Raw genomic sequence first — 23,826 nt, 5'->3', positions numbered from 1 at the left:
GTCCCTGCTTTTTTATTGGGGGGGGGGGTGCGAATCCCTGAACAAGCAGCTTAGAGCTGTTCATCCTCCAAGACTAGGCCTCGATGCCAATTGAGATCCCAGTTAACTTCTGAGCACTTGACACTGCAGTCATCAGGAGCTGCCACCAGGGTGAGGCACTGTAGATGTGTGACACAGGCTTCCACCAGAGGCAGACAGGTCAGGGGAGAAGATGGCCTCTTTGATACAATGCTATTTTCCATTTGCTGACATGCTCCACTTGCTAGGCTAGCCTTGTGCCTGACATAAAAGGAGTTCTATGCCCTCCCCCTCCGAGAGCCATTTGCACCCCAAGCCCCTCACCCAAGTGACCAGACTGCCATGGAGGGGTAGGCAGGTGCTCAATGACAACCTGATAACTGGCAATGGCAAGAACAGGGTGTCCCTGGGAGAGGCCCCCCTTCTGCTGAGGAAGCAGCTTTTCTAGTCAAACAATAGTGGCTGTTCCTGGCCTGAGACCAAGCTGGGCCAGACCATAGGAGGAAACAGGGAGGGAGAAACAGACTCTCACTGGAGACACAGCCCCGGCCTAGAACATGTTGTCCTGGCACAGCTGGGGATGCTGAGTCTAGCGAAGTGAGTGGTCACCAGAGGATCTGGGAAGCTCACTCACTCTCTGCCTTCTGCCTCTCACCCCAATGTTTTCCCACTGTCTACACCTGCCATGGTGAGTGGACCCCATCCCTCACCCCTAGTTCTTCAGAGGACAAGCCAGGATGTGGTGGCCGCACAATGTTCCATGAGAATCATCTGGAGCTAGAAAAGCCAGGAACAGGGCTGAGCCCAGCTTCCGTCTGCCTGTAGTACAGGATCCAGCGCATGAAGTCCTGCATGGGCCTGCTGGGTCCCAATCACACCCGAGACTGACTTTACCAGACCTTGTTCAAAGCCTCCAAGCTGAGGCTTGAGTGCCTGGGCCAAATTAGGGCCCCGTGGAGCATGCTGTGTCCTGCCAAGAAACCAACCTGTGTTTGCTCATTCCTGCTCACCCTTGGGGTCTTCTTAAACCTTCAGATGCTTGATCATACCTGGGGTGTCTACCAGTGCTTGGGGCCTTCTTGGATCTGAAGTAAATCTAGATGTGCTCAGGCCAGTTGAGTTCTGCTAATGGTGACAAACTTTAAGGCGACTTCTGCGGGGCTCAAGTCTCTGGCCTGAATACCCAGGGAGCCTCAAATGCAAGAGGCTGTCCCTTCAATGTCTGAGCCCTGGGCCTTCCCAGCTCAGGCACTTCTGGGTTGTTTCTCTGGAATAACCTCAAGCTTCAGAGCCCACTGTATGTTGCTCAGGTGATAGGTCGCTTTTTCTGTGCCTCCCTAGAGAGAAGTATTCAACTCTGGAAGTAGGGTGATTAAAAACCTGGGGCACACAGGCCAGGTTTCTCCTGGTCAAAACGATGGCAAGGTCAATACCAATTTCTGCCAGGGCAGCCCAAGCTTAGTGATCTTTAGTCCCTATCAGTCTCATCAGCTCTGCAGTCCCTGCCCCCAGCAATAAAAGGAAAGACAAAGGCCCCGCCCAGCTGTACCGCGCGCGGGTCTCTGGCCTCCACTCTGGAGCTTTGTGGACAGCATTTCGGCTCCAGCCGAACTCCGTCACGTCTTGAAGCCCTCCCGCGTCTTAATGGCCTCAACCATAAAGCCCCACGTGCAAGTCTGGAGGTTAGATAGGACCCCGAACTTCCGGCACGTTCCCAAACCCAACACTGCCCGCAGCGGAAAGGGCGTAGCCGGGGCGTGGCCTGGAGGCCACCGAGGGGTGGGAGCAGGCAGTGATCCTCAGACTGAGGCTACAGGAATGGACAGCGGGCGAAGGCTGGGTTCGAGGGCAGCCGGCAGCGCTGGGAAAGCAGGGCTCTGGAGGAGGCGTGGTCACTTCGTAGAGGCTGTGGGGCGTGGCCGCCGGAGAGTGGGTCGCTGGCTGGGCGGGGCCGCCGCGTAGCGGGCGGCGTGGAGCCCCTCACCGCGGCTCCTTTAAGCCGGGCGCCGCCCCGCCTCCTGCCTGGGTCTAGCTGGCGGAGGGGCCGTGGCCGTGCGATCTGCGATGGAACTGCACATCCTAGAACACCGGGTGCGGGTCCTGAGTGTCGCCCGCCAGGGCCTCTGGCTCTACACCCACCCACTCATCAAACTGCTCTTCCTGCCCCATCGCAGCCGGTGCGCACCCGGGTTCAGGGGCGCAGGTCAGACGGGAGGGGGCTCCTCTGTCATTCTAGGCCAGGGGCGGAGGATTAGGGCCATCTCGAGGTAGCGGGTACCGGGTGGGGACGCTGTCGGTTCTGGCCACCATCCGGGCCGGGCCTACCCTTTCTGAGACGCCGCCTATCCGGCCCGGAGAGCTCGCCTCCCAGGGCTTGTCAAGGTGCAAACTGCCTGGGATAGGCGTGTAGTGGGGCATGCCTTCCTAGCCCTGCCTTAGCCCTTTCCCAGGCGCCTCGCGTAAAGTTTAAGAATTGTTTAGGGGAACCCAAAGCCCGACACCTCTAGGGTGTGGAATGGAGGGAAGATCTGGAGTTGGAAATCAGCCGGAGATGGGACCCAGACCACGTTGCTCCAGGGAAGGAACTGAGGCCTGAGGGCGGGTCAGGAAGGCGCCCGGCGGGGGGTCCTTTAGTACTGCTGGAACGAAGTTCGCTTGTCCTCTCCAGCCCATTCACTCCAGCCTGAAAGTCTCCCCACCCCTTCCCTCCCCACTAGGTGCAAGTTCTTCAGCCTGACGGAGACCCCGGAAGATTACACACTCATGGTGGATGAGGAGGGTTTTAAAGGTGGGAACTGGCCCCTTGCTCACCAGTAAGCCGTATTCTTACCAAGTGCAGGGATGGATCCAGCTTCCCAAGGTCTCAAAGGCATATGAGTCTGGGTTCGAATCCTCCACCCCTCACTTAAGTTTTCTCTTATGTAAGACATAGTCTTGTCAGTTTAACAGTATTTATGAGAGCTTTATAAACTTAAAGCCCAGGAAGGGCAGGGTGTGAGTCCCAGGCCAGTAAGGGGTGTGTGTGTGTGTGGGGGGGGGGTTGTCTCACAGTTTTAGTCCCCATTAAGGGGTTCCTGTAGCTGTTTTAACCCACGGACATTATTTATTCTTGGAATTCTCTCGCCAGTGAAAGCCAGATCCTCCTTTACTGGCCCGGGAAGTCTAGGAGCCTGAGGGTTGGGGAAGGAATGCAGGAGCAGGCAGCAAGCCCAGAGCAGGGTCCTGGGGCCTCCTGGCTGTGTTTGGGCGAACAACAGCCACCCTGGCCCTTGTCCCTGTTCAGCATTGGGACCTGGGAACTGACTTCTGGCTCCCATTTCTGCCTTCCTGGCCTATCCTCTGAGGCCTAGAGTCTCAAGCCAGCCACCTGGAGCTTGGCCTAACCTCCCTCCTGAAGGACTTGGTTTCCCTGTTCTGTAGGGAAATCTCTTGTCTGCAAAGGAGCAACTCCCAATCAGTAGATTGCTTGGCGCCCTCTGGTGGTTCTATGAAGCCTATTAGGCCACAGAAAAGTCCCCAGGAATATCCCATTTTGCAGATAGGAAACAGACTAAACAGGCTTGGAATCACAGTGTTTTAGGAGGCTGTGGCAAGAGGATCAGTTTGGGTTCAAGCCTAGCCTAATTTACATTTTAAGACTCTGTCTCAAAACAAACAATGAAAAGCCACTTACCTCAAGTCACACAGCAAAGGTGAAGCTGGAACTTGAACCTGATTCCGAGTTTGAGAACACCTGCAAACGAAGCAGGGCAGAAATGATAGAAGACAGCCGTGCTCTTCAGACCTCACCTGCCTTGCTGGAACTCACTAAGGCTCACACTAACCAGGCGTGTACCTCCCGCCCACAGAGCTACCCCCATCTGAGTTCCTGCAAGTGGCCGAGGCCACATGGCTGGTGATGAACGTATCATCTCACAGCGGTGCAGTGATGCAGGCTGCTGGAGTTACCAAGATTGCCCGGTCTGTCATTGCCCCACTGGCCGAGCACCACGTGTCTGTGTTGATGTTGTCCACATACCAGACAGACTTCATCCTGGTGGGTTTGGGCAGGTGTTGATACAGGGCATAAGCAGAGGAGCCTGGAGCTGTATAATGTATGTCATTTGCCTTGACCCAGGTACGGGAGCAGGACCTGTCTGTAGTGATCCACACACTGGCCCAGGAGTTCCAAATCTACCGGGAAGTAGGCGGGGAACCTGTGCCTGTTGCCAGGGATGATTCCAGCAATGGCTTTCCCCGAGCCCAGCATGGTAAGGTCTGCCCTCCAACACCCAGATTTAGGTAGGACCTTTTACAGGAGGGCTTGTCCTTGAAAGGGATAGGATGGGTATTTCAATCGGACCAGCAGATACCGTTTCTCAATGTGTGAGACATTGGGATAGGCACACCCAGGCCCTTCCCTTCCCAACCACCAGGGGTCGCCCAAGCCCAGGATTGCCTTTTCACCTTGTGGCCCATGTATCCTGAGCAGGGCCCAGCCCCACGGTGCATCCCATTCAGAGCCCGCAGAACCGATTTTGTGTTCTCACACTGGACCCCGAAACATTGCCGGCTATTGCCACCACCCTCATCGATGTCCTCTTCTACTCACACAGGTGGGCCATGCGTGCACTTTATCTCTGGCCTTACACTAGTGCTTCCTGCACTCTGACCTTTGTCTCATCCATCCCTTCTGTCACTCTGTATCCTGCTCAGTGATTAGGGTTCCTGACAGCCGGTTAACCCTCAGCCAGAGGTGTTGACAGAACCACTCCACGGCCACATACACCCCAGTCAGGCCCTCTGCCCAAGACCCTTGGTCTTTGGCAGTTAGGGTTCATCCCTCAGGAAATTAGGATTCTCTCACAAGGGCCTTCCCAGAGCCATCCATTCTGGTTTTTCCTCTGTGGTCTGGTAGTCAGGAAATGGAGAGGGTCATGTGCCTGGCAGAGCCGTTGACCTTGTCATCCCTCTCCAGTGTCCCCAAGGAGGCAGCCTCAGGTGGTCCTGAGTCAAGCTCCATCCCGTTCTTCGCTTTCTCCCTCATTGAGGGTTACATCTCCATTGTTATGGATGCAGAGACCCAGAAAAAGTATGTAACCCCTTCTTTGACCCAAGAAGGCCATAGCCCCTCAGCCAGTCTCAGGGGAGGAGGAGGGGGAGGTGGGGTGCCATGCTCGGTGGTGGGTAGGAGGACATGCCCTGGGGATCAGGGTAAATAGGGATGCATGAGTGTCCTTTCCATCACCCACCTGCCTCACCAGGTTCCCCAGTGACCTCTTGCTGACCAGTTCCTCTGGAGAGCTGTGGAGGATGGTGCGCATCGGGGGACAGCCCCTGGGTTTCGGTGAGGATCGCTTGCCCCTGTATTGGGGTTAGGGCAAGCCTATGGGTGTCCACAGCATCCACACTGAGACACCTGATCTCCAACCCTCAGATGAATGTGGGATTGTGGCCCAGATCGCGGGTCCCCTGGCGGCTGCTGACATCTCTGCCTATTACATCAGCACCTTCAACTTTGACCATGCCCTGGTGAGTGCCTGGGCTGGGCTGGAGATTCCTGCAAGGTCCCAGAGGTGGGGGGAGGAAGAAATCCCAGCTGATTTAGGGAGCTGGGCATCCCTGGCCAGATTCAGCCCTGGCATTGTATGCTGTGCTCTTACCCAGGTTCCTGAAGACGGGATCAGCAGTGTCATTGATGTACTCCAGCGAAGGCAAGAAGGCCTGGCTTCCAAAGGTCCATAGGGAACACCAGGATCCCAGCATTCTCCTGCCCTGGGCTCTAGAGACTTTTCTGAGCTCTTTCCTGAAGCTGCAGAATGAGCCCCTGATCCTGCCAAGGGACCCTGGTTCTGCATGGAACTGGCATGTGTGGGCAAGTAGGCACCTCTTGGCACAGTGGGCAGTGCTGGCTCCTAATGGCTGCCCACAAAGGACACCTTGGTGCTTGGGGCTTAGACACCCCCCTCCCCCAACCCATCACTTTCTACGTGGCCTCAGCGTTTGCACAGTCCCTGCGTGAGGCCCGAGCCATCCCTCTCTCACCTGGCTGGGTACTTCTGCCTGTGGCTTGGGTTGCCTTCCTGGCCAGGTGAGTTCCAGAAGTGCCTTCCCTTCCTGGGGCTCCCGAGGAAAAGGGTTTTCCCATCTCACTCTTATTTTTATGACTGTTTAAATAAATAAAAGACTTGCTGAGCTGGGCTCTCTGGTTCCGAGTGACAGCCAGTGTCAGGTCTTGATCTCCCAGATTTCTCCCGCCACCTTGACTTTTCAAGCAGTGTGTATCTGTGACAGATGAGCAACTAAAGCCCCCAGCCCATTTGTGCCTAAGTCACATGGTTCCCAACCAAAGCTGCTTGTCTCTAAAGTTTAGAGTCTATATTCATTCTTAGTTACTTCAGGATGACCTAGAGAGCTCTGGACACTGGGAGAAATTCCTCTGTCTCTCACCTAAAAGTCCCCTGGCTGGACACTGGGGAACCTATCCAGGAGGTCCCAAAGCATCTCTCTCCCAGGTTATTGCCTACCTTCCTATATGCCTTGCCTAAATTCTTATGTCCCTCTTATGGAGGAATCACACAGTTCATGACACTTGGTGGTCAGGCCTTTTCCTGCTGAGGTGCAAGACTAAGTGGACAGAACAGGACCCAAGAGCCCACTTGGAGCCCTCATTGCCCTCCAGTGCTATATGTGGGCACATCTGGGGCTGGGTTTTTCCATCTTGGGGCCTGCTCAGCAGGACAGGACTCCATTGCAGTGGTCAGGGCCCTACACATGTCTGGGAGGTTATCAGATACCTTCAGCTCAGACCCACCCATGCTCGGGAGGGGAAGAAGGGTGTGACTTCTGTGTACCCAGGTCATAGTGACTCCCCAGAAAAGCCAACACATGGGCTAGGCTTCTGGCAGTATGCCCACTTGGCTCTGGGGACCCCAAGGCTGGGGCCTCAGACTCAGATCCGATGAGTCTAGAGCACAGCCCGGCATGGTGAGTGAGTGGTGAGAGGCCTTGGCTAGTCCTCTTCTTCAGCCTCAGTTTCTCTGTGTCCAGGAATCAATTCCTTCTGGGACCCTGGGAGGGAGCATCTCCTTAGCATTTGTCTGTGGTGGGGAGTGGTATGGAGAAGGCCTGTCTCCTGTAATGGGGGACTACTGTAGGCTCAGACTGGGGGTACAGCCTGCACTAGAGGGAGGTCAGGACGCTCAGGGCTGCCTGTCCTATACACAGCTGGCCCTGTGCCACTTGCTTGGGAGGTTTGCCTGTGAATCACTCAGGTTTGGCTGCTTTTGTCATCCTGGCTCTCAAAAGCCTCAGGCCTCAACCAGGTCCAAACTGGCCCTCGCTGGCTCTCAGGGCTACCCAATATCTGATTCAGCCAGGGGCAAGAACCACGGCCCAGTGAGCTGCTCCGGTGCACCTCAAGGCTGGGGCCACAGGCTGCAGATGCGATGAGTCGCAGAAGCGAAGAGTTGCAGAAGCGATGACTCGAGAGCTCGTTAGGCACAGCCTAGTAAGTGTGTGTCTGTGTGTCTGCTTCTAGCTCTGTCCACATGTGACTTTGTCACTGTGGAGGGCCTTGCCTGTCAAGGCATTGGGATCCTTGGGGTCCCAGGGCTGGGGTTCTAGCCTCTAACGGGCCTTCTATGTTTCAAGGGGCCACAGATATTTGGGGGCACAGGCATAGGGCTTAGAAGGTGCCCAGGGAAGGGGCTTTCACCCCAGCCTGATGCCTCCCAGGAAGCTGGTATTCTGGGTTGGGCCTAGCAGTCTCCAGGCCTCCATGGGGGCCTCTAATCAGTGTGGTTGGCCTGGGCTGGACTTGGCAGGTCTACTCTAGAGGCAATAGAAGGTATGCTTAGGCTTCTATCATGCAGCCCAGGGTTCAGCTCTGGCTGAGATGTGGGCCTGGACAAGTGGAGATGAGACAGGAAGAAGCCTCAGCCAAGGCCGGTTTCTACTCTTTGATCTTGTCAATATACAGGAGTCCATCTCAGGTCATCCTCGAAGATAGGAACAGAAATTCCAGGTTTTTAGACCTCTGCCCTTCTCCTGTCCCAAGAGCTGCCTGGTCCTGTATGTGCCAAATTGCATCACAGTTGGGTTTTCTTTTATTTATCTATTTTTTTTTTTTTTTTTTTTTTTCTGAGACAGGGTTTCTCTGTGGCTTTGGAGGCTGTCCTGGAACTAGCTCTTGTAGACCAGGCTGGTCTCGAACTCACAGAGATCCACCTGCCTCTGCCTCCCAAGTGCTGGGATTAAAGGTGTGCACCACCAACGCCCGGCTCTTTTATTTTTTTTTTTTAAAGATTTATTTATTTTATGTCTATAAGTGTTTTGCCTGCACTTGGGGCCTAGTGCCTACAGAGGTTAGAAGAGGGCACTGGATCCCCCAGAACTGGAGTTATGGATTGTGAGCCACCATGTGGCTGCTGGAAACTAAATCCTCATCCTCTGTAAGAGCAACAAATGCTCTTAACCACTGAGTCATCTCTCCAGCCCTCACAGTTGGATTCTTGCTCCTCTGTAGGAGTGAGAAAACAAAGTTCTGGCCACCATGCTGTGCCAGGATCGATATCATGCCCTGCAGGAAAGGCCCAGGCAGGAGCAGGAGGTGAGCTTGCCTGCAGAGGGTGGGCATGCATGCCCACAGGAGGCTGCTTCTCTCTCTGTCTCTCTCACTGATCTCGGTGCCCTTCTCTGTAGGGAAGGGCTGTTAAGGGGAAAAGCCTCTTGATTCACATATGACGCCGTCTTTCTTATCCTCACTTTACATAGATGCAAATGAAGCACAGAGAGAGAGGTGAAGTGACACAGTTGGTGCTAACAAAACTGAGTTCTAAAAGGGTCCATGTGCCCACCAGGCCTGGAGAGAGAGTGTGTGTGTGTGTGTGTGTGTGTGTGTGTGTGTGTGGAGAGAGAGAGAGAGAGAGAGAGAGAGAGAGAGAGAGAGAGAGAGAGAGAGAGAGAGTCTGTAGCTAAGCCCTGAAGGATGGGAAAGATTTGGTAAGAACCCTTGTAATCCAAGCTGTCTGCATTGGTGGCCTGGCATCTGCTTCTGCTGACAGCTGACAGTGGTTGTGTGGGCAGGCACGCGAGGTCTGGCCCTGGCTCCTCCCTGACCCTGGGATGAATAGGGTGGAAGTATTGAGCAATGGCCCCCTGTCTGTGTCTCTTGCCCAAGAGGGCAATAGTGCTGGGGTTCTGAGCCATGGGTTCCTGTCATAGTGGTGCCCAGAGCTTCTTTCCAGGGGATTAGTTGTGGCATCATGTAGATGTAGGTGCTGTGTGAGTATGTGTGCGTGTGTGCGTGTGTGCGTGTGTGCGTGTGTGCGTGTGTGTGTGTGTGTGTGTGTGTGTGTGTGTGTGCGCGCGCGTGCGTGTGTGGGTGTGGGTGTGGGTGTGTTTGAATACCTATACCTATGCAGGGACAGTGTCCTGGTGTGGTCATTACTCTGTCCTCTGGTGGGCATGCAGATGTCTGTCTGTCTGTGTGTCTGTGGTGTATGGATGTTCACTGTGGACTTGACTCATCTCTGCATGTGTGACTGCATGTGTGTATGAATGGGGGCATGTGCCCTCTACCCCTGTTGCTTCTCTCCAGGGCACCTGTATTCCCAAGGATAAGGCCGCCCCTTGCTCTCTTCCCTGTTTCAGCTCTCCTATTGCCTCCACTTCACCCCACTCTCCGTTACCTCGCCTGCTGCCCCCAAAGCAAGCATGCACGGCTTTCTGCCTAGACCCCACGATGTCACCTGCTCTTCAGCTCCTGCCCCTCCATCAGTTCTTTGGTCAGCACACAACACCTGATGGGTGTTCCTGTCCCTGGTCTCTGCTGGCTTAGTGACTCAATTTCCCTTTCCTGTCGATGCACAGGAGTTGTCCCCAAGCACGTCCCTTGAGGAACACAGCCCTACAGCTATGTTCCTTCTCTGAAAGACCCTGATCTTCCCACTCACTCACGTAACCTTGGAAAGCCCTTAACTTTCCCCATGACTGTCTGTCTGTCTGTCTCCCTCTGTCCTGCATCTTCCCTTCTCCCTCCGCCTCCTTATTTCCTCCCTCCTTTCCATATTGAAAACAAAACCAGGGCTTCTCACATACTGAGTAACACCCTAAGCCCTTGCTGTGTGTGTGTGTGTGTGTGTGTGTGTGTGTGTGTGTGTGTGTGTGTGTGTTTTATTATTATGTATACAACATCTGCTCCATGTATGTCTGCACACCAGAAGAGGACACCAGATCTCATAACGGATGGTTGTGAGCCACCATGTGGTTGCTGGGGATTGAACTCAGGACCTCTGAAAGAGCAGCCAGTGCTCTTAGCTTCTGAGCCATCTCTCCAGCCCCCTTGCTGTGTTTTTAAAGCCCTTTCTTCATTTCCTTTCTTAGTTTGTATGGTGTATGCATGCATGTACATGTGTGTAAGTGAATGCAGAGATACACACCCTTGGAGGTCAGAGGTCAAAGTCACATGTCTTTCTCTATGGCTTGCCACCTCATTTTTGAGGTAGGGTCTCTTACTGAATTTGGAGCTCCATATTCCTGCCAGATTGGCTGGCCAGTGAGCCTGGGACACACCTGTTCCTGACTCCTGGGGCTGGGGTTTCAGATGCCCACCACCATGCCTGGCTTTTATATGGTGCTGGCCCTCATGCTGGGGCAGCACGCACCTTACCCACTGCCTTCTCAGCTCCCCAACTTAAAAACAAAAAAATTGTTCATTTTTATATGTGAGCATTTTACCTGCATGTATTGTACCACATATGTGCAGTGCCTGCAGATGTCAGAAGAGGGCGTCAGATCCCCAGGAACTGGAGTTAGAGGTGGTTTTGAGTAAATGTGGGGGTGCTGGGAACTGAATTCCGGTCCTTTGCATGAGCAACAAGTGCTCTTAACTGCTGAGCCCATCTCTCCAGCTTCTTCCCCAATTTTGAAATTGACATAAAATTTGCATAATTTTACATTTTTCTTTGTCTCTTGAGGCAGGGTCTTGTTTGTATGTCAGGCTGGCCCAGAATTCATGGTCCTCCTGCCTCAACCTCCCCATTGCTGGGATTACAGGTATGCTCACAGCTATTTTAAATCAAGTGATTCAGTGATATTTGGCACATTCACCTCAAAACCTTTTCATCAGCCGGTCGTTGGTGGTACACGCCTTTAATCCCAGCATTCGGGAGGCAGAGTCAGGTGGATCTCTGTGAGTTTGAGACCAGCCTGGTCTACAAGAGCTACTTCCAGGGCAGCCTCCAAACCCACAGAGAAACCCTGTCTCGAAAAACCGAAAAAAAAAAAAACCCAAAAAACAAAAAAACAAAGCCTTTTCACAACCCCAAAAGGAGGCCGTGCACACATTAGCAGCCAGGCCCATTGCTCCTCCCCCTGCCCACCACTGGTGTGTACGCTCTCTCTGCATTTTCCTCTCTGGAACTACACCACATACAATGTGTGACTGGTGTGTCACTGCTTCGATGTAGCTTGATGTCCTTGAGTGTCACTCACATGGTGGCATGTGTCAGTAGGTCCTCTTCACATACCCCATGGCATAGCTCACTGCATTTTGTTTGTTCATTATCTGTTGAAGAAATTTGGGGGTTGTCCACTTTGGGCTATTAGACTCAGAGTTTGAGTGAGGTGATGTGGTTCCTCCATCCTGATTTTAAGTTTATTCTAGAACAGGGGGATCATTAACCCCTTAACACCCTCCCCTCCATTGAACGGCCACCAGGAGGTGCCTGGAAACAGCATGATGGCTTCTCTCCTTTTCGTATCAATGTAACTATGTGGAATTTCTCTAGGGTCTCCCCAAGAACACATGGAAGAAGGTGACTTTTCCGGCCTCTCTCCCACGTCGTTTTCTCAGTGTGCGAGAGTCCTCCTCTTCCCACATCTTCCTCTTGTGTATCTTCTAATTTTTTATTAGTTGAGACAGAGTTTCTTTGTGTAACCCTGGCTGTCCTGGAACTTGCTGTGTAAACCAGACTGGTCTCAAATTCAGAGATCCACCTGCCTTTGCCTCCTGAGTGCCGAGAATAAAGGCGTGTGCCACCACACCCACCCATAACTTCTCTTTCTTGGTTGTTTGTCTCTGCTGCTGCTCAGATGCTAAGAATAAAGAGTCAGTAATGTGCCTGCCTTACATGTGTGAAGATCTGAATTCAGATGCCCAATATCCACGCAAAATCTGGGGGCTGTGGTGCAGGCCTGTAACCCCAGCACTGGACAGGGAATGGGCAGAGACAGGAAGATCCCTAGAGCTTCCTGGATAGCCAATCTAGTCAGGCTGGTGAGACCCTGGTTCAGAGAGACCTGCCAATAAACAAACAAAGTGGACAGTAACTGAGAAAGACACTGGGCGCCTCAACACCCATGCACACCACACACACACACACACACACACACACACACACACACACACACACACAAATAGAATCAGCTCCCCCACCAGCAGCTCCCTTCTTTGCGAGGCCAGCAGGTGTCACTTTTGTAGGATGGGTACCCAAATGACTTTTACAAAGGGACGTGTGGCACTTTTTTCTGTTACTTTTCCTGGAAAGTGTTGCAATCTAGAGTAGTCAAAAAAGCAAATTTTTGAGCATGCTATAAAAGAGTCAAGGAAAAAGTCAGCATGTTTTCCAAGCTGCCCAGAAGCCAGATCATGTGCTCCGGTGTGACAAGGGTGACAGAGACTTGACTCCTTTAGAAAGGGACCTAAGCAGCTGGACTGCCTGGATCAGCTGCTCCACTCGGCAACCCAGGGCGCTGTCCTTCCAGAAGCCTGGCATCAGCGCATACGTGCCAGCAGGACACGTCTGGGCCCTGCAGCCTGGCAGCCATGACTCCCTATGCTGCAGCCTCTATCGATGACCACATTGGGATGGTCACACAGATGTCCTGTACCCTGGGCCCTGCCTCCATGGTGAGCACAGAACACGCTTTCCTTCTCTGCTTTCCTCCCTCTCAGCCACACCCACCCAGTCCTGTGCCACTTCCCCCTGCTTCTGTGGACAGACTGTCATTTTTGTCACTTGGCAGCATCAGTTTTGGACGATCAGTTGAACATGCTGTGGGTCTCTTGGCCTCGGAAGGCTATCTGGGCTCCAGCCTGAATTATCTCCCCTTCCAGGAGTCTGCCTTCTGTGCCTCAGTTTCTCCATCTTCGAAATGGTGCACCCTGCTTGAATGCGTAATGCCAAGCCTGGCACATGAAAAATCTAGAGACATACTTCGTTTTGGGGGGCCAGGGAAACCAAACATTTTAAGCAAGAATATGATATTTCAAAATAGGTGTTCCAAAGGCCAGGGAGGTAGAACTGTTGGTAGTGTGCCTGCCTGTTGTGCATGAAGCCTAGGATTCAGTCCCCACACTGTATAGGCCTTTGCAGTGGCAGGCATTAGTGGAGATAGTGGGGGAGGGGGGTCAGAAGTTCATTGTCAGCTACTTAGCAGTGCAAAGCCAGCCTGGAATACATGAGACCCTGCCTCAAAAAGTGGGCAGTGTATTCTACATTGTCATCACAAGAAACGTGGGCGTTCAGCTGAACTCCTACCACGTTCCTGTTCGACACGGTTGCTTCCCTTGTAGAGACACAGCTCTGTGGGGGCTCTGGACCTTCTGTGGTCATTTTGCCTTCTCTTACCTCACAGGGATAACCTGGGCTCATAGTGGGTGGTGAGGTCATCTTGGGGCAGCCAGTCAGCCTGCCTGTCAATATGCCTGTGGTCACTGTCCCCAGGCTTCCCTCAGACTGGGTTTCCCTGGTCACAGGAGCTGTGGTGATGGCTGGTGTGGTGGTGGCTGATGTGTCAGAGAGAGAGACAGAGCTGAAGGAACTTTCACCTTTCCTTCCTCTCCTCTTCAGACCCCTGGGGGTCAGTTACTCAATTTGGGAGGCATCAAGCACACCTGTTGGCAGGCCAGGTCCCAGGAAGACTCTGGTAACTGGAGAACAAGGAATCCCCCGGGGCCCCATGACCTCCCTGACCCGGCATGTCCCTGCTCACTGGGGTTTACGTAATCCTGCCTTTCCCAACTGTCCGAAGCCACCCAATGACATAAACCAATGTGTGCCTTCGTCTGCCCCAGGAACTGCTAGGTACATGTTTACCAACCCCCCACTGAGGGTCAGGCTCAGCCCTGAGTGACACTAAGTATCTTAAGAGGTGCCCTGCGCCACTCACTGCACTTAGGAAAATCCAGGAACAGCCCTCATATTATCAGACTACGCAGACCTGTGTCTTTCCTTCATTCAGGGTTACCGGTCATCACCACTATCCAGTTCTACAATAGTCCAGTTATCCCTCCCCAGGTTCTGCTAGCAGTCATCCCATCCCCAGATTCCCATGTTTGTGACTTAGTTTTCCACTGTGTTTATCCATTTACTCTGACCATTGGGCTTATGTTGGGGCGGGGAATGCAAATAATCTCTCCTGTGATTACTGCAGGTTTGTGTGTGGGCATGTGTTTTCTGGTTTTGTTTCTTATTAGATCAAGGTTTTGTTTGTTTGTTTGTTTGCCTGATGTGGCAATGCATACCCCGAGTCATAGTGCTTTCGGGGCTAAGGCAGAAAGACTGCCATGAGTTTGAGGCAAACCTTGAATATACAGTGAATTGCAGACTAGCCTATGGTACAGAGTGAGGCGTCACAGAAAAACAACAAGATTTTTTTGGGGGGGGAGGGGACATGTTTTGGGGCATGAGTTTAAAAATGGACTTGCTGGGCTTATTCTTTGTATTTGTTGTATTTGTTTAACTGTTTTCCAGGCAATATCTTGCATTTCTGCCAGCACTGTTCAAGGGTTCTAGTGTCCCCATATCATCACCAGTACTTGCTACTATCTGTCTGTGACTCAGCCCAGAACGGTGTGGTACAGTGATGACTCCGTACCTCACCTCCTGATGTGGAGCAACTTTCATACACTTCTCAGACACTCCTGTATCTTTTTCTTCAGAGGGAAATGTCTGATCAAATCCTGTGTGTGTGTGTGTGTGTGTGTGTGTGTGTGTGTGTGTGTGTGTGTCTGTGTGTGTGTGTGTGCGCGTGCGCGCGCACATAAAACCTGGAGACAAGCTTGAATGTCATCCTTAGAAATACCAGTGACCTTCTTTGAGACAGGGTCTCTCGTTAGCTCAGAGCTCACCAGTTAGGCTGGCTAGTGAACCTCTGGGATGCCGTTTCTGCCAGCCTGCTGTGGGGATCACAGGCAAAGGCCACCATGCCTGGCATTCTCCTGTGGGTTCTGGGAGTGGCATTCAGTCCAGGGCTTCCTTGACCATCCCCACCATTCACACCGTCCCCAGCACACTCTGCCCAGTTTCACTACCCCAACTATCCCCAGGGTCTCATGAAGCAGACTGCCTTGGTGTAGTTGAGGCTGATCTTGAACTTGTGATCCTCCTGTTTCTGCCTCTCAGTGCTGGGATCAAGGCATGTGCCACCACACTTTTTGCCCATTTTTAATCAGATTACTCGAGCTTCTTGTTGTTGAATCATGTCACTGAGATTTACAGGGAAGAGAAACTGAGGCCCTGAGAGAGGATGTGACTCAGTTGAGAACAACAGGAGGCTGGGACTTGAATCTGTGTACTCTGACCTAGTACGCAGGGGCCCACCTTCTCTGCCCAATGAAGCAGCCACCTACACCTCTGTCCTGTCCTGTCCTGTCCTGTCCTGTCCATGCATTTAAAGGGGCAGAGCCCTCACAGCCAGAGGCTGGGCGGGAAAGGCTGGGAGATAGCAGTTCTGGGGAAACAAACCCACCCTCTCTTCCTCTCCACATCACGAGGACCTGGCTGACGTGGCCCAGGAAGAGGGGACAGCCTGGGCCCTGTGGTTGAGGATCCTATTTATACTGGCTGTTGCAAGTCTTTCCTGCTGGTGACAGGGACGTCACTGGGAACTGACCTCATCAGAATCGCTGACGCATCTTCCCTCATGCTTTGCCTGGATGGCAGTGAGGCCCCGCCTCTGGGCCTCTGGGCCACTCCCACTGCCCCTGTGTAGCAGCAAATTCTGGCCCCTCCACCCTCCAATCAATCCCAGCTCCTCTTATAATCTGTTCTGGGCTAGAGCCTGTTCCTGGAGTCATAAAGTACAATCCTAACTCACAGTACCTCAGCTGTGATTGTATTTGGAAATGGAGCACTTAAACAGGTAAACCAAAAAAGATCATTAGGTGGGCTCTGATTCAGTGTGCCCAGATTAGGAAAGAAAAAGTGCTGGGATATGGCTCCATTAGTAAAGGGCTTGATTTGCAAGCATGAGGACTTGAGTTCAACCCCCCAGAATCTATGTGAAAAGCCAGATGTAGTCATGCAGGCCTGCAGCCCTAGCACTGCGGAAGGAGTAGAAACGGAAATGCCTGGGGCTTTCAACTGCTCCAGATTCAGGTGAAAGATCCCATCTCAGGGAATAAAACAGTACGATAGAGCAGGATGCATGGTGTCCTCCTACGGCTTCCATGTGCACATCTACGCTCCCATGTTTCCACACACCATCAGCACACACACACACACATCCACCACACACACACACACATGTATCCACACACCATCAGCACACACACACACACACACCACACACACACATCCACATCCAACACACATCCACATCCACCACACACACATATGCACACACCATGTATGCACACACATCCACAAACAACACACACATACTCGTGCACCCTATATGCAAATGTGAAGAGTAACAGGAAGACACTTAACTCTGTTTAGCTATGACCTCAGGGCCTCCTCAAGCACAGTCACGAGTCATAGTGCACCTACCCTCAATATACACAGGCATGCTTGTACCACACACAGAGAATCAGGATACAGATGATTATGTAAGGACACAGTGTGCATATGGCCACCTGCAAACCAAGGAGCTGTCACATGGGGTGACACATTCCAATATCCCCAACACTAAAGAGGTCAATCTGAGGCCAATCTGGACTATAGGGTGAGCTGGAGGCCAGCCTGGTCTACACAGTTGAGAGCTGGCCTAAATAAATAAACAGTTAAGGAGAAGTTCCTGAGAAGAAACCAGCCCCAGTTACCACCTAACTCAAAAGCCTAGCTCTGCAATGGCAGGAGCACACTTCCTTTAGAGTCTGCATAGCCTTTGGGACGCAGTCCTCAATCACCCATCCCTAGGCTTCTGCACCAGAGGATTCAAATGAGTGTGCACAGAAAATGAAGCCGGACTGAGACGGGTTTCTCCATAAGGAACGTGCTTGGACATTCTTTTTTTGTGACTCCCTGATGACACCATTGTTTTCACAAAGAATTTGCTTTGGGCTGGGGATTATATGTCATCTAGGGAAAGTTTCCATCTACAGGAGGCCATGTGGAGGTTGTATGCATACACACTATACCATTTTAAAAGTGTCTGAGGCGTCTGTAGATTTTGGTACCTTTGGGAAGGAGGCCCTGAAATCAGTCACTTGTGGATACCAAGGGTCAGTTGTATCCCATTATGACCATTTCAGGAAATAAATATGCACACACAGGCCTTGTCCTTGGTGACAATGGCCCCAGGAGCCTGTGCACACAACATTCAGATTGGCCCCTGAGCTAAAAGCATGAACCTTTGGACACAGGGTAAAATGCACTTCCTTTCTTCCTTTCCTTTTCTTCGGGTGTAGGATGCTCAGGGCATCAAGCATCCAGGCCAGCACCCTAGCCTTGGTGGACACTGGCAGCCCCCTTTACTTTATTTAATTGGATTTATTTATTGATTTGAGACAGAGTCTCCATGGCTGGCCCGGAACTTGCAGTGAGTGAACTATCTATCCCAAGTCTATCCCAGGCTGGCCTCTGGCTCACACTCCTGCCTCAGCCTCCTGAGAAGCTGGGATTACAAATATGTACCGCCACGCCCAGCTTTGGATGCCCTCTTAACTCTGCAGGGTGGCCTCCAGCAGGGCAACCTCACTTCTTTGTACCTTTGCCTTAAACAGAGGAGATAGTACAGGGTCATGATGAGAGGAAGGAGCAGCTGAGGTGAAGAGGGCCTCTTGCTGACACAGTGGTCCAGTGGCGCTCTCCAGCCAGACCGGGGGCTGCTCAGAGCTTCCCTATGTTCCCTGTCACAGTGAGATGAGGCAGCTCCCTGCCAGGGCTTGGGTGTAAGGGGAAAGGGGCTGTCCCAGGATGACATCAGGGGTGTGAAATGCAGAAGGAGCCCAGGCCAGGGCCCTAAGGAACAGAACCCTGGGGTGGGCAGAGGTGAGAAATTCGGCAGAAGGAAATACAGACCTCAAGAGGAGGATCTAGACTGGACCAGACAGGTGGGTTGCTGCCAAGGGGAGCACTCCGCACGGCACAGGGAGTGAGTGGGTGGGGATTGGGGGTGAAGACGTTTGCTCAATGGATACATGAGGACCATACAGGTGGTATGGCCAGGGCTGGACTCCTTCTGCAGGAACCCTGTACTGAAGCAGCTCAGTCCTCCCAGAGTCCTAGGGCCCACACCCAGCCTCCTTGGGCTACCTCTGGTCCCCGAGGTTACAGCCTAAGGATGCCATTCTAGCTTGGTAGACATGCCGGGGCTTCCAAGCATGGCCTGTGGACATGGGTCCGCCTGAGTCTCAGTTTACCACAGCAAAGTAGCTGACCGACTGGAAGATGCTGTCTCTAGTGCCAAAGTCATCAAGTTCAGCCGGTGCTGAGAAGCAGAGACCCACCCATGATGGATCACTATCTTTCAGAGAAAGTGAAACCTGGTCTCCAACTGCCACCGCAACAGCCCCCCCCCCCAGCTTCCCCTCTGAGTTCACAGCTTCCCCATCTCCTCCGCCCGCCCCCCCTCATCCCGTCCCCCGAAAACCAGTACTTGGAATTTGAGTTTTGTCTATTCTTTTCCTTCAAAGGCTTTTTTGCCTTTTATGTCCATGTTGGCAGTGGCCTTGTGAGGTGAACCAAGAAATGTGTTTCTCCTCTTCATTTCGCAGGTGACACTCAGAGTGGTTAAGTGACTTGCCTCAGGTCACACAGCATGTCAGAAGGTTTGAGACCTGTCTCTAAACTCTTGTTCCTAGTGTCCAGGTCGCCTTAGAGGATCCCGTCTACAGAGAGGGGACCTGGAATTGGGAAGGCTGAAGGGGATAGCTAATGGGGAGAATGGAAATGAGGAGTTGGGCTAGAGGATGCTGGCCTAGGATTAGACCCACAATCTTAGGGCCCGAGTCTGGCTCTGTGCCCAGAGCCTAGTGGTTTCCGCTCACAGATGTCCCGACAGCCCAAGCGAGAGGGTGGGAAGGGCACTCAACGAGGAAGATGTCTGGCTCTCGTTAGCCCTAAACCTCGGTGTCCTGTGAGTTTGGTGGTTCCTGGGCCAAGGGTGGCCTGGGCCGCCAGAGGCCTGGCTTGCAGCTCCTGCTCTGACCCCTGGGCTGATTCCCTGCAGATGGCACGGACCCCCGTACTGCCCGCTCACCCCAAGAAGGCTGAGGCTGCGGTTTACATCATCCTTGGGCGTGGGGCTGACCTCGAAGAACGAATTCGAAGAAAACGGGAGGAGGAGCAGGCTTGTCATGGCGCCCTGCGCCCATTGGACGCCTGTGGAGACTTTGGTTTTTGGGGTCATGTTCCCAGAAGGCCTGCCCTCCCCCTTCCCCCTCCCCACCCACCTCACGAGGTGTTGGCCAATCGCCCTGTCGGGCATAAAGTGGCTGCCAGCCCGCAGGACACCCAGCCGAGCCCTGTCACCCCAGAGCGGCACGGGCCGAATCACCAGCACCCAGCATGCGGGCACAGTTTCCACAGAGAACACTGCTCAGTAAGTACTTCCTTCCTTTCTGCCCTCCCAGGGCACAGCTGTGCCAACTAGCTGCTGTGGGCAACTTCTGAACTTTGGGAGTTGCAGATCTGGCATCAGATGAAGGATGCTGATGAGAGGGAGAGCTAGAAGGCCAGGGGTCCACTGAGACTCCAGCATACCCGCAGGTGGAGATGTGGCATTCCTGGAAGGCTTCCAGAGGGAGCTGAGATAGACTGGGTTGGGGACCAGGGCATGAGGGGAGAGGATAGAGTGGGAAGAAACTGGAGAAGCCAGAGGCAGGTGGGAGAGGAGCAGAAAAGGAACTTGCAGAAGATGTGTGAGGAAATGGGGCAAGTCTGGGATGGGGCCTCCTTGCCCTGATTCAATTCCCAGGGTCTAGGGTAGATGGAAACTCAGCCAAGCCTGAGGGCTTCAGATCACACCACAGGGCGCACACACAGCCACACCCCCATGGGGACAAGCAAACAAAGCCATCCATGTGTGTGAGGGTCTCCCCTCATGCTGACACAGGAAGGCTTACCTGCAGACCAGAACCCCCAGCGAGCAGGGCAGGTCCCTCAGTGCTTCACACAGGCCTACCGGCCCACCCTACAGGCACTGGTCCATGTGCACCTGTTACGTGCTCACCGTGGGCCCTTGCTGGCAGTGTAGCTACAGACACCTGGGGAAGTTGGGGAGGGGACTTGTGGTTGGCACGCCTGGGCTCCTGGCCCTCCCCAGCAGCTGGCCCTCCTCAAGGGGCTGGTCGGTTTGTAGGAAGGGAAGGATGGTGTCACAGCCTTCCGGGCCATTGCACCACAGGCCCCTTCCGACCACGTGGCTGCCGGTGCCTAAGGGTGGGGGCCAGAGATCTGGAACTATGCTAGTATACCCTCAGCCCGGCAACCTTCTTGGGGACTCCCAGTATCCCTGATGTGTGCCTGCATGGGGGGTCTTCACCAAGAGGCAGGAAGGTCAAGGAGAGTTCTGGGCATGTGTGACCTGGGCAGGACTTTTTTTGCACCCAGTTCACCTTTCAGTAGACCAGGTGTCAGCACTGGCTGGCCCTGTGGGTGGAGAGGTGCCTTCCCTGACTCTGTGAACAGAACCTGGGGACCACTCCATTCTGCCTACATGGAATGTTAAAGTCTGTACTGGGGTTAGGGAATTGACCAGTCAGTCTTAGGACGAGACTGACCCTTGTGTGAGGTCTCTTAGTGGATTCATCCCTCCGTCCCAAGCCCAAAGGGTCAGGACAGCGATGCTGTGTGCAAACTCCCAGCTTCCCTACTTGGTAATTGCAGCCACCCCCTCACCCTGTTTGGTTTGTGTGGTGACTCACTGGGAAGGTGGCAGCCTCAGTGAGGGTTCCTGTCAGACCCAGTGCCTGTTACATGCCCAGCTCCTGCTCTGGGCTGCACTGCACAACCAGACACAGGGGTGTAACTACCACAAGTCAGGTAACCATGCCCTTCCTTCTCTGCCCCAGGTCTGGCCCTCAGTCTCCTGTTCCTGAGCATGGCACGGGCCACACGAGGCTGCTCCAGCTCTTCCCCACAGCTCCTCAGCCAGCTGCAGAGTCAGGCGAACATCACAGGGGACACGAGATTGCTCTTGGAGCCCTATGTAAGCCCCAGCCAGCCCTCAGGGCATCTGAGCCTCAGAGAATCTTGGGGACTAGTGAGAGGGTGTGTGCAAGGAGAACCAATAAGGGGCAGGTGGGGAAACTGAGTTGTTCTAGGGATGGTGGCGCTGCCCAGCTCCCAACTACATCCCTTGGTGGCCCCCTGCTGTCTGGATGGTTTGGCACTTTGTTCTCGGTTCCCAGATGGGGCAGTGAGTGAACTAGTCCAGTGTGTCTGCAGCCCCCACCACGCCTAGGGACCCTCAGCCCATCCATTGCATAGTGACCCCTGAGGCCGAGGCACTACTCCGCCCCATCTCTGCTGTTCAGAGTTATCTCTTTCACCCTGGCTTTTGTGTCTCTTTGCTGGGAAGACCACACAAGATCTAGTGTTTCCAAGGCGCGTTTGTTTGTGTGTGTTTGGGGGGTTCTGGCATGCATTCCTCACTCTCTTCCTTCCTCAGATCCTCCTCCAAGAGCTGAACACACCTACCCTGAGAGCTGCCTGCAGAGAGTATCCTGTGACCTTCCCGAGTGAGGACACCCTACGGGCACTGAGCAAGCCTCACTTTCTAAGCACTGTCTACACCACACTGGGCAGAATCCAGCACCAACTGGATGCTTTAAGACAGCAATCTCCGAAGACTAAGGTTTTTCCACTTCTGGAGAGGGCCAAGTGGAACGTTCAGGGCATCAGGAACAATATCTACTGCATGGCCCATCTGCTCAACCACCCCCTAGAGACACCTAACCCCACCGAGGCGGGTTCTGGGGCCTCACCGTCCACTACCACAACACCAAGCATTTTCCAGACCAAGATAGACAACTGCCGCTTCCTGTGGGGCTACCACAGCTTCATGGGCTCGGTGGGGAGGGTCTTCAGGGAGTGGAAAGATGGCTCCAGCCGCAGCCGGAGACACAGCCCTAGACACAGCCTTCTCCGGGCCTGGCGCAAGGGAGCCAGCAGAATCAGACCCTCCAGGAGCAGCCAGAGCCCCATGTCCAGGGTCCAGGTGCCCTGGTAGCCTGAGGACACACTGACGGACACAGCATAGTCTGTGGATGCAGAATGTCGCCTCTCAGAGGCTTCCAGAGCTGCTCCTGCGTTCAGAGATGTGCAGAACATCACTTTAAGGCGTGGTGTTGGGGGGCTCCTCCCACCATGTCTGGACTGTGGGGATAGTCAGGTTGTGGTGCCCCACTCTTCAGTCCGAGTGGGGCGGCTGGGTCAGGCCACGTGGGGCTGGCTTTCCATTGATTCAGGGGTCTGATGACACAAGCTGACTCACAGCTGGGCTGAACCCCCTAGGCTGTTGTTGGTCCTTTCCTCTCATGACTTGAAGTTGCTGCTTTCAGACTTCCTCCTTTCCCTGTGGCTGAGTTCTAAAGAGAAGGTCAGGTCCAGGGCTCTCTCCCATGCTGCATCCCACTCAGACCAGATACCTGACATCTGGGAGACCTCATGTTTGGCAGTTGCGACAGGGGCAGGGTGTCCTAAAAGGAGCACTGATCTTGCAGTTCAAGGGAAGAGAGCTCAGAGTCCTTTCTTGTTCCCAAAGTGTGGCTGTGGGCAGGACACTACATATTTGAATGTCAGCGTTCTCTATGGAAAGCTGTCTTGTGTGTGTGTTCGGGTCCTGTCAGCTGCGGGACTCTGTGACATAGGGTGAACATCAAGGTCTCTGTAAATGGGAACACATGGTGCAAACGGTCATGGGGTGGGTTTATGGGAGATCTCCCAGAGCCCTCAAGCCCCATTTTGAGTCCTCGCTGCTTGTTGCTCCCTCTGGTGGTGTGTTGTGGAATTTTCACATGCTGATGGAGGGACATGACTAATTTATTGATTTTTTTTATCAGTTTATAATCCGTTTTATATTTATGTGGCTTATTTATAATGTATATTTAATGTTAATATTTTGCTAACATATTTAAAACTTGCTGAGTTTCTAAAGTTGGTGTCAGTTTTTTCTTATGGGAGAAGGTTTGGGGGCCTGCCTCAGGAGAGGTCTTGAGGTGTCAAGGCCAAAGATGTTTGTGCTCTTGGATGGGTTAGAGGTCTGAGCATCACTCAGAAAGGGAAGTTACATGGCCACAGCTGTGTCACACACGGGGCATTTCCATTTCCTTAGCTGTGTGTGTGTGTGTGTGTGTGTGTGTGTGTGTGTGTGTGTGTGTGTTAGGCTTTCCCTGGGGAGTTGCAACATGCACACATCTATTCCTCCCAGAACAAGACCCCATGACAGACCAAAGCTCAAGTCCAAGTCCAATTAGTTTTATTGGTGTTGTTACAGGAGTATGGGTGAGGGGTTACCTCAGGAGCGGGTTTGACTCAAAAGCCCACCCAGCATTGGTAGCAGCTGGAACGGGGTCTCTGAGTGGTATGCTGTCACCTAGATTCACTGTCCCCTCTCTGAGGTATCAGCTCAGTGCCCTTCTCCAGCAGCACTCCT

The 23,826-nt window shown here is 53.3% G+C and overlaps 2 protein-coding genes across 3 annotated transcripts; both read left to right on the top strand.

Annotated features, from left to right (window-relative positions):
* Nucleotides 1–1,831: 1,831 nt before the first annotated feature.
* Nucleotides 1,832–6,228, top strand: Castor1 (cytosolic arginine sensor for mTORC1 subunit 1). The gene is made up of 9 exons (XM_027387321.2): nt 1,832–2,195; nt 2,736–2,806; nt 3,867–4,054; nt 4,136–4,268; nt 4,490–4,613; nt 4,976–5,089; nt 5,262–5,344; nt 5,435–5,529; nt 5,665–6,228. The coding sequence occupies exons 1-9, from the start codon at nt 2,083–2,085 to the stop codon at nt 5,740–5,742; spliced, it is 999 nt and encodes a 332-aa protein (XP_027243122.1). The 5' UTR covers nt 1,832–2,082; the 3' UTR covers nt 5,743–6,228.
* Nucleotides 6,229–7,200: 972 nt separating this feature from the next.
* Osm (oncostatin M) lies at nt 7,201–23,280 on the top strand. 2 transcript variants are annotated; one of them, XM_027387322.2, is made up of 4 exons: nt 7,201–7,507; nt 19,399–19,770; nt 21,242–21,378; nt 21,841–23,280. In XM_027387322.2, the coding sequence occupies exons 2-4, from the start codon at nt 19,737–19,739 to the stop codon at nt 22,399–22,401; spliced, it is 732 nt and encodes a 243-aa protein (XP_027243123.1). In that variant the 5' UTR covers nt 7,201–7,507; nt 19,399–19,736; the 3' UTR covers nt 22,402–23,280. The 2 variants fall into 2 exon arrangements, with proteins under 2 accessions (XP_027243123.1, XP_027243125.1); XM_027387324.2 differs by lacking the exons at nt 7,201–7,507; nt 19,399–19,770; nt 21,242–21,378 and adding an exon at nt 21,096–21,212.
* The last annotated feature ends 546 nt before the right edge of the window (nt 23,281–23,826 follow it).

The sequence above is a fragment of the Cricetulus griseus genome, assembly GCF_003668045.3.
Source record: "Cricetulus griseus strain 17A/GY chromosome 1 unlocalized genomic scaffold, alternate assembly CriGri-PICRH-1.0 chr1_1, whole genome shotgun sequence".
Taxonomy (NCBI): domain Eukaryota; kingdom Metazoa; phylum Chordata; class Mammalia; order Rodentia; family Cricetidae; genus Cricetulus; species Cricetulus griseus.
Note: the sequence above shows the minus strand (reverse complement) of the source record. Positions and strands in the feature narration are given on the sequence as shown.

Bases quoted from the DNA above. Each gene is read 5' to 3' on its own strand.
- Castor1 (XM_027387321.2), top strand. From the start codon at position 2,083: ATGGAACTGCACATCCTAGAACACCGGGTGCGGGTCCTGAGTGTCGCC. The intron at 2,196-2,735 runs GTGCGCACCCGG...CCTCCCCACTAG, and splicing joins TTCCTGCCCCATCGCAGCCG to GTGCAAGTTCTTCAGCCTGA. The intron at 4,614-4,975 runs GTGGGCCATGCG...ATCCCTCTCCAG, and splicing joins GTCCTCTTCTACTCACACAG to TGTCCCCAAGGAGGCAGCCT.
- Osm (XM_027387322.2), top strand. From the start codon at position 19,737: ATGCGGGCACAGTTTCCACAGAGAACACTGCTCA. The intron at 19,771-21,241 runs GTAAGTACTTCC...TCTCTGCCCCAG, and splicing joins TCCACAGAGAACACTGCTCA to GTCTGGCCCTCAGTCTCCTG. The intron at 21,379-21,840 runs GTAAGCCCCAGC...TTCCTTCCTCAG, and splicing joins GATTGCTCTTGGAGCCCTAT to ATCCTCCTCCAAGAGCTGAA.